Source organism: Centroberyx gerrardi, chromosome 18 (assembly GCF_048128805.1).
Source record: "Centroberyx gerrardi isolate f3 chromosome 18, fCenGer3.hap1.cur.20231027, whole genome shotgun sequence".
NCBI classification, from domain to species: domain Eukaryota; kingdom Metazoa; phylum Chordata; class Actinopteri; order Beryciformes; family Berycidae; genus Centroberyx; species Centroberyx gerrardi.
Genome location: NC_136014.1, coordinates 23392629 through 23402558, shown reverse-complemented (window position 1 = coordinate 23402558; position 9930 = coordinate 23392629). Strand labels below are relative to the sequence as shown.

Sequence of the window (9930 nt, the reverse complement as noted above, 5' to 3'; positions counted from 1 at the left end):
CTTGTTACCTTGAAATGAGAGAATTTTGAAAAACCCTTTGTCAACCCCATGCATTTACTCTTGGCCTAAATTTTTGGAGTCACATTTCCTTTGTATGAAGTTTATTTTGTTGCACCTTTTTGCATGTTTTCATTTGTGTGTGTGTGTGTGTGTGTGTGTATGGGGTTTTTGTCTTTTTTTTTGTAAACTGACACTCTAAAGGCATGGGATTGTCATGCGATCCAAACCTCAGGTCTTAAGTGGAAATCGCCATGCAATATGAATATGAGGAACTGTGAGCCTTATGTAAGGGCCGAAATAAGAAACCGCTCAGTAAAAGTCGCCTGTTAACTGGTAATTTGAAGTGAAAAGGCTCCCTGCCTTGTCCTCCTCCTCCTCTAAATGTACTGTACCAGTCTGGACTGAGTCTTGCAATGTTTCACCTAAACCATGCTATTTATGTCATGTCTGTTTTTATAATAAATATTTTAATCTACATTTTGTTGTTGTTCCCTTAGTTCAAAAGTCACATATTTTTGGATGTAAGGGGGTTAAGTATTCCCAACTCCAGTGGCAGACAAGTAAATTCTTTACTTAAGCAGGAAGTAAAGAAGAAATGCAACAGTTGGGACAAAATGTCTTCAGTCCACTGGCCAATTTCTATGTGAGTAACAATATCAAAGTACTTGATATGCATCTGCTATCAAACTCAAAGTTTAAAATGCAAAACTGCACATTCATTGCAGTGTTCAAGACTTATTCTGCTCTCCACCTTCAATGCATTTAAGCTGCTGTATATGGATTAAGCCAAAATTGTCAGAGGTCCCGGTCACATGAAAAACTGTTCTTAAGTACTAGTGCTTGAGTAAAATAAAAGTACTTAGTTACTACTGGTTGTAGCCTATACATGCACTCAAGATGTCCTCAAGTAAGAATAGAGTGGTGAAGTTAAAATGGAAAACCTAAATTTAGCCTAACTTACCTGTAAATTTTGTCAAGACAAAAAGTGTTTACCTATCTTTGACTTAAGGATGAGACATAAACTCATAACCATCCTGTACATAGGCCTATGCTTTATCTGTAGATTCTGGTGACTCAAAAAGTTGAGGTACATTGCAGGGTAATAGCAGGTATTTTTTGAACCCCCAAAATGTATGGCTATTGAGCTTACTGTATATTTAAGACTAAGCAACTTACTTTTCAAGGAAAAGGTTCAAAAACGCAGGGAGAATTATCTCCATGGTCATGACATGAATTATACATTTGTTTCTGACCAATTGTGACTAAAACTCAATGTTTTAATGTTTGTTATTGTTGTAAAAACGCCTTTAGGTTGTATCCAAAGAGTTACAGCACACTCTCGCGGACAGAGTGTGAAGTGTTACTATGGCAACCAGTTATCAACAAGGTGACGGGGTGCCGTGGTGAATGGAGCTCTGTCCTAACGTTAACTAAGTAGGTTAACTAACTGTGGCTAAATTAGCATACTAGCTATCGTTAGAAATGTCCCGGGCTCAAGCAGAAGGTGTGATTAAAAACATTATCCGTGAGATAGTCCAAGAATGTGCAGTGAAGGGACATGCTGTGTCGGAGACATTGGTGGCGTTTATGGTAAGTTAACGTAACTAACGCTAATGTGTTGCTTGCTAAGATAGTTAGCTAGGTTAGTTAAGCTAGCTGTTTAAGTTGATGAGTCATGTTTTAATAGTCTAGTGCTTGCATGGTTTAGATCAGTGATTCCCCAACTTGTTCATGTCTAATAACCCCAAATACATGCCTCAGACCAAGTACACGCATTTGATTAAATTTGGATAAAATCCCATTAGACAAAATCCTGAGGAACAACATCTGAGAGGAGATTTGTTGTTAGTTTATATATTCATATGTTAGATATGACTTGGTATACTAAAACAGGGAGGTAACTGGGATAGTGAAACCAATGACCAAAACAGCCAGCCTTCTGTCATTGTGCTAACTTCTAGTGACTGTAATCACAGTGAAATTATAGGCTACTATTCCTCATTTTGCTGGGGGATCTTCCTGGAACCCCCTCAAGGACCCCAGAGGTCCCCAGACCCCGCTTTGGGAACCACTGCTCTAGGTTTCTGTTTTGCTCTCAGGTGAAAGCTGTTGTGCTGGACCCAACAAATGAGTTCAATGTTGATCGCACACTGACCAAGCAAGATGTCCAGAAACTTGAGGAGGTGAGTTAGTCTGTTGGATTTTTAAACTGGGATAAACCCCACTAACCCCCCTCAACTCAGTATACCCACCATTTTACTTTTGGAAATTTACCCATCCTTTCAAGCTGATATAAATCTTTATGATATGCGTTCATATACTGAGGTAAGATATTGAAAATATGATCTTTAAAACAAGTTAATACTATACTGATGATATTTTGTTATTTGAGTTATCCAATACAGTTATCATCATTTTGTATTCAGTTATTATTCATTTAGTTTGGAGATTGTTCAGTCTCATCGTTATCACCGACTGGAGTTACAGTTGAATGTTTCCCACATTTTTATTTACCACTCACTGATTTTATTTGTCTCTTCAAACCAACACAGTGTGAACATTGTCCTCGAAAACTTCAAATTATTCATGTTTATGTTTATGTCTCTCTCCAATATTTCCTTTTCTTTACAGCTGTGTGTGGATAAACTTATGGAAAAGTGTAGCCCGACCCTTGACACTATCAAAATGCAAGTCTATTTTGATATGAATTACACCTCTCGACGTAAGTGAATCTGTACGAAATGACATACTAATTTCTTCTGTTTATAGTAGACTTTATGTCAGCCTGGGACCCAAATAGCAAATTTACTACATCATTAAACCATGCTGGCACTTCTTTTTGGGTCCTCAAAAGTTATAGTAATGTAATGGTTTTTAGGATTTCTGCTCTATGAATTACTAAATGCATAGTTTATGGTATACTGGTTTGCCCCTCTGAGTGCCTGTCTTGTGTCAACTTTCAATTAAACTGCATTCATCAGGGTAGAAAACGACCTTTTAATTCACCAGCCACTTTACCTATTTCACCAGCCAACTCCATTTTTAGAACAGAATAGGACGTCTAAAAAACCCAAAGAGTTGGCAAACTTATTGTAGCAGCCACAGTCAAAATCAGCCAACATTCATCTGGTTGCTGCTGCTATCGTCCCAATCTGTGTTCCAGTTGAAAAGGGCTTGTGCCACTTTGTTCTTCGACGCAGGCGAGTTCATCGAGGAGCACCGCCGGGTGCTTCAGTCCAGGCTGAGCCCAGTGAGCAGAGAGATCACCGACAGCAGGGTGAAGACACGGGACGAGGTGGAGGCCGTTTACCGCAAGATCATCGATTATGTCCTGCTGCGCTCCGGCATGGGCTCGCCCACTGATGTCAGCACACAGCGAGAGGCTACAGGTTTGACGTAAACTGATTCTTTCACCGTTTTCAGTCGTTCAGCTCAGCGGTCTCTAAGCTACCAGCACTCCGGGGGTTATGAGTGAGTTGTGACCTGCTTCTCCTCCTCCTCGCCTCTCCCAGCTGCCTTACAGAGCGTCTTCCCTCAGCCTGAACTGGGAGCCTTCATGTCGCTCGTGAAGAAGGAGAAGGAGCAGCAGCTCAGTGAGCTGACCATGGTCGTCGCAGGGATCCGACTCTTCAACAAATTCACCAAGAAGGGAGGAGAGGGCATTGATGACCGTGAGTTCTCCACGCACCACATATAGCAGCCGACTGACATTCACAGCACCTGGTCTTCATCATTCAATATCTCAAAATATAAGGATCCAGTCCATAGAGGTGGTATCTTTTTTCTAACCACAGGCTTCAGGTTTTTATTTTGTGTTATCAATTGCTTTGTCAGAGTAGGTTTCACTCCTTCACAAATGATGGATATCAACAATGACACTTCTTTTTCCATTCTCCCTTGTACAGTACCTGCGATTCTTAATGAAGTTCTTCCAGCCACCAGTAAAGGCATAGAAAATGAACTGAGTCTATCGCAGAGTTTGGCGTGGAAATACACGGCTCTACTGGAGAAGCTGACGGACTCTGACAGACAGACCGGGGAACGAGACGTGTCCCTCGACCTGCTGAGACAGGCTCTCTACAATGTCAGACAGCATGAAGTTTTCCTGAAAGTCATATTGGTGAGTTAAGAGCAAAAAAATAGTGATCGTTTGTGGTTCTGCCCCTCAGTACAGTGACTGATGAAATGGTAAATTAGAAGGCAGCGATACGGCTTGAGCTAGCAGTGTAGCAAAAAAGATATAGTGTTGTCCAAATAAATTTTTATTTAGCTTTCCCTTGAAATGACCATACTTTTATGACCATTATGCACACATACATGCAAAGATTTGGATCAGCTTAAAAACAAAATGCCCTCCGTTATGTCCCTGAATGAAATGTTTGGAAAAAATAACAATGTGTCTCCCATTTGTTGCCAGGCTGATGTATGTTTATGTGCCAAGCAAGTTGAACTGCTGCAGACTCAGCTGGTGTTGCAGATGAAGCTGCTGAAAGAAACGGTGCATTCAAAGACAGCTGTACCCACTGCACAGGTTTTTGTACGTGTCTTGGTTGCTGCTTCTACAGTATATATGTCTTTTTGTATTCCTTAAACGCACATTACACATGTAGCATATTATACTCAAAAGTGTAAGGTACACGTCGATAGAAAATCCCACAAGTTATGGACAGGCATATGACACAAAAACGCAGCAAAGAAGAGGAGAGGAAAAGACAGAGAAAAAAGAAAGAAATGTTGAGTGAGTCTATGGAGGCATAAGGAGGAGGATTAAGTTGTTTTATATGATAATAATGAGAAATGGAATTGATTTGTGATGTGTACAGACACAGCCTTTTCACCAATATTTATTTTACAGTGTTAAAAAGTGTTAATTTATGTTTATCAGGGTTTTCCCACTGGACATGGAATTTCTGGAATATCATGGGATTTTGAGAGGTGTTTTCCAGACAGGGAAAGTCAGGGAATTTGATGAATTCTGTGGGAAAGTCAGGGAATGAACATGAGAGATGAGGCACGACTCTTTCTCAGTCTAAGAATAGTATACTGTAGCTTTATAAAACTTTCATTATGAAGTTCTTCTGTTGTGTCCTTGTTTCTCCCTTTTCCACACGCTGCCCTACATAAAAAGGGAAGTCAGGGAATATCAGGGAATTTCATAAATGGATCACTTTGCAGGAATATATCTGTAACAGGTGTATTCACTTTAAAGGAAATACATTCTATATAAATAGAGGTTTTACAACTTGATTGCATTAGATGGTGGTGCCAGCTGTTTTTCTCCACAGCAAACTTAACTGTAGTGGAATCCAGACTGTTCACCCTGTTAGAGCTTTTCTTTTTTCTTTTTTTTTTCTCACAATATTTTTATTTACATTTTCAACACCATGAAATACAGCCTTTTACATTCATATAATATAGAATACAACATAAAATTGCTGCATTAACACAAAACAAAAATACAACAAGAATGCTCCTCCTGTTTTAACAAATGGTAATCTAAACAAAATGGAGTATATTAATTGCGATAGATACAAAATATAACAAGTATTTAGAAGAAAAATAATGAAAAAAAAAAAATTCTACAAGCTCAGAAACTGCATTGTCCACAAAAATTAGTCATTCACTTGATCATCTGTTAAATCTAAGTCCTTAACATAATTAATGAAGGGCATCCATATAGTTAGAGCTTTTCTGAGTTGAAAACCAAATTTAATAAACTAGGAAGGAATACAATTTTTAGGTCATGGAAGTGCTCCGACTTAGTTATGAAAAGTCATGGTAAAGTCATGGAATTTTACATGAGGGCCATGGTAGGATCTCTGCCTCACGGTTAAGACCAGGATACCTTGTTTAGCAGGTTATCTGAAGCACTCTTCCCCTAAAGAAAATGCAGTTTCTTGCAAATTGGAAATTGTATAAGTCAATATCGCAATACTCAACACTTTCAGTGCTTTTTCTGCCGATTTGTACGGCCTGACTCATCTCTCATTCCACACATATTTTCTCTCAGCCACACTTCACGGCTCTAGCGGAGCTGTGGTCTGGACTCCAGGATGAGATGGGGCTGCTGAACATCCTTGGCAGCATGGCGGTGAACCTGCAGCCCTTCCTCGCCGCTCAGTCGGAGATCTTCACGGAGGCCCGGCTGGACGAGCGGCTGGAGGGGGCGGAGGTGAAGACGGACGAACAGAGAATGACCGAGTCCGCAGGTGCAGTGACAACAAAGTCTGACTGTGCAGGATTATGTTTATTTCTGAGCCACAAATCTTTCTAGCGATGGCATTGGCTCGCTAGAATTTAAGCAACAATATAAAAATGTCATTACAAAGTGTAAATAATAGTTTTGATAGAGAGCTTGTGAAATTGTAATGTGCAAGCCGTCTCATTTGTGATTACTACAGCAGAATAAAATGTAGCTAATAACACAATTCATTTTTCTGCCCCACGATACGTATTGTCACATTTTTGTATTGCGATATATTGAATTTCGATATATCGTCCCATCCCTAATAGAGGATGGCATTAACGCCGACAGAGCTGGGTTTTCTGGACTCCAACAAACTGAACCACACTCAGGATCATTCCATTCATTCGGGTTTAATTTATTTCACCATGTCAAAGTGAGGAACCGATGCCACAGCTTGATGTTTCGGCCACTATATTACATGCCAGATGAGGTTACTTTCCAGTCACGCATCTCGATATGAAAGAAACCACGTTGGATGAGCTGAGTTGTCTGGTTTTCTTGAACTGAGTTTTAGAAATAAATGAGTGTTGCAGTTTAAACGCGGTCATTGTGCTTTATCGTGCCTTTCAGATGACCGCATCGATCCGTTTGAGATTAAGACTCAGGAGTGGCTCCTGCCGGAAACAACAGCCAACTTTGACAAGCTGCCGCTGCAGTATAACGGAGTCTGTGGCTTTACGCTTGTGAATAAGGACGGGCTGTTACTGCCAGGTACTGTATGAGATCTGATGTGACAGGAGCACACTGTTCTCATGCTTGTCTTCAGACCTATATTGAAATGTGATACATGGAAGTATATAAGCTAGATGTTCCTTTTATGTCAAGTATGGGAATATATACTACGGTATGTAAAAATGTGCAAATATGTGCCATATATGTCAGAGTGTTAAATTCATTCTACCACAAATATTTATCAATTTCCACTGGTCTGAATGTGTCTGCATGTTATAGATAGAGTGGCAAAATAAAAATGTATTGAAACCCGCCACTTCAATCTATTTCAGTTTTGGTTTTTTTTTCATGAAGTCTAACAAATCATAGCCTCCAGATATTAAAAGCGGAAATAGTTTAATGTTGCATTCCTCCAAACGAATGTCAATATTTTTCAATCAGTACATTCTGTTTAGGAAGATATGATCATCACAAAGATTGTATTTGCGATGATTTCTACGAACTGAGGACTATTGGTGCCTCAAGTCCTGACTGACCTGCATTTGTCCATTTCAAATTTTGGGAATATTTTTACATTTCTTGCGACAGGTAATCCGAGCATCGGCGTCTTGAAGCACAGGGAGAGGTTCTACATTTTTAGCTCCAAAGAAGCCGCCTTGAAATTTGCCTCCGCTGCAGACGGGTTCATTGCGCAAGTGGCAGAGAAAACCAAGCGTTCCCCTGAGCTGATTCAACTCCTCGAACTCCACCAGCAGTTTGCCTGCGTCACTCCGTACTCTGAGGTCAGTAGCTTCTTCTGGTTGACATTAGTCCATGTTGATTATTCTCAAAGCACATACTTTACTGATATAGCCAGATATAGCCATATAGCTTTATCATACCAGAACTGACTTTTGGGATTCATACTGCTTGAATAGATATTGTTTATCTCTCTCCATATGTGTAAATATGGGAAAGTACACGCTCAAAAATATAATCAAAAATTGAAGCTTGCTTTCCCTCATCTACACATATCAGTCGCTCAGTTTTGGGATTTTAGCACCGGAGAAATAATAATGTTTTTTTGGCTGCAAAGACTCAATTCATCGATTTCTCTCTCTCTCTCTCTCTCTCTCTCTCTCTCTCTCTCTCTCTCTCTCTCTCTCTCTCTCTCTCCCTCTCTCTATACACACACAAACAGAGAACAGGGTGTATCAGAGGTGTGTTGATGTCTGTGACAATAGAAATGTATGGATCGGGTAGGCCTAAGATAGTGAAGTGTGTGAGCGCATATGTGTGCATCTGTGTGTGTGTGTGTGTGTGTGTGTGTGTGTGTGTGTGTGTGTGTGTGTGTTATAGTGTGTGTGTGTGTGTGTGCCCAACACTTCTACAGCTGATTTTTCCCTTTTGGCTTAGCACCAAAATTTATAGCCTCATCATCTGTTTCTGTCTGTTTTTTCTTGGTGCTGGAACTCTTTTTTCATGACAGTCAAAGCTCAAAGGGAGTTTCTTCCAAACTCAGTTCTTGCGTTCTGACTTTGCAGATGCAGTCGGGAGAGAGTTTCCTGGTGAAGCCCATCACCAAGTGTGACAGCTGCACCCAGACTGAGACCCACCCGCTGGAGACAAACATCGTCAAGTCGTACGAGTGGAACGAGTGGGAGCTCAGACGGAAAGCAATGAAACTGGTCAGCGAGATGATTTTTGTTGGTTAAACCAGAATCACTATGTAGTTTTAGGAAGAAAAGAACTGATTTCAAATCTCATCAGTTTATCCAAAAACATTTTGAGACAAACTGAACCAAATGTAAGTCAAGAATATGCTTCTTTGTATTGTAAAGTGGTCGGAGGATGAGAGCACCACAGCAAAACAACTTGTCTAGTATCAAACAGTGTTCCAGGGATTACATTTTACATTACACATTATTTTGAAACTTTATTCAGTGCAAAAGCTACATCATAAACATCTCTGACATTTCAGACTTTCAAAATTCCCTTCTTAAATTATAGAGAAAAAAAGTAGGACATCCAAAAAATAAACGTAGTATGGCAGAGTACTCACTTTTAACTTGAATTTATTGGCACATACACAATACTGCTGATGCGTTTCGGCCTATAAGGCTTTCATCAGAGCATATAGGCCGAAACGTGTCAGCAGTATTGAGTATACTAACTTGTATACTAAAAGTATACAAGTTAGTATACTTTTCTTAGATTTATTTAACTTATCTGACACTACCAGAATTCCCCTGATGCAGAAAACCTTGCCCATTTATCACTCCATGCAGATTAGCATAAGCACAAAGAACGATTTACAAATTAATAAAATAAGACATGCATCTTACAGTATGATAGTACTCTTTAAAGAACAGTAGGTTTGTTTTACAAAATGACTATGTAGTGTTTTGGAATTGATCTATTCAAAAACTGCTTGTACAGGGACTGACACAGAGAAACTTGTTATTGTAATGCCAAATATAGACTTTTTTTTTTATGTTTCATAATTCCAGGCTAATCTTCGGACCAAAGTGACGCACTCGATGCAGACTAATCTGAGTCATATGAGACGGGACAACGCCACTCAGACCTTCCTCCCCAAGGACGCCGCTTGTCAAAGCAAGAGGGACGGCGAGACAAACGTGCCGCGGCCTGGGGTCTACCTGGCCGGTCTGCGAGGAGACAAAACTGGACATGTGATCAAAACAAACCTGACCAGGTCTATTGATGAATAATTAAGTGTTACTGTTGATGAGAAGTTTGCCTCAAAATTAAAGTTGAATCAAACTATTTTGCCTTTGAGTTACTTGTTCAAGTATTAGAAAACTGCACACAAATTTAGATGAAAGACCATGAAACAAAGATGAATGTAAGAGCAGGGCTGGATAAATGCATTGATTTAAAGGATAGTTTCACACAAATATATGTTTTCAACGACATTTCTTTAATTGAATAAATATGTACAGTTTACAGTCTGTTTTTCCTTCAGATCTTTCTCAGTTTTGCTATTGGAAGTATACATTCCCATTAACAGC

At 39.7% G+C, this 9930-nt stretch overlaps 1 protein-coding gene across 1 annotated transcript; it reads left to right on the top strand.

Moving 5' to 3' along the window:
- Positions 1–1482: 1482 nt before the first annotated feature.
- Positions 1483–9630, top strand: cfap206 (cilia and flagella associated protein 206). The gene is made up of 12 exons (XM_071927427.2): positions 1483–1590; positions 2100–2183; positions 2632–2722; positions 3201–3389; positions 3513–3671; positions 3906–4120; positions 4418–4537; positions 6011–6209; positions 6818–6958; positions 7508–7701; positions 8443–8586; positions 9409–9630. Exons 1-12 carry the CDS (start codon positions 1483–1485, stop codon positions 9628–9630), a joined length of 1866 nt encoding a protein of 621 aa, XP_071783528.2.
- The last annotated feature ends 300 nt before the right edge of the window (positions 9631–9930 follow it).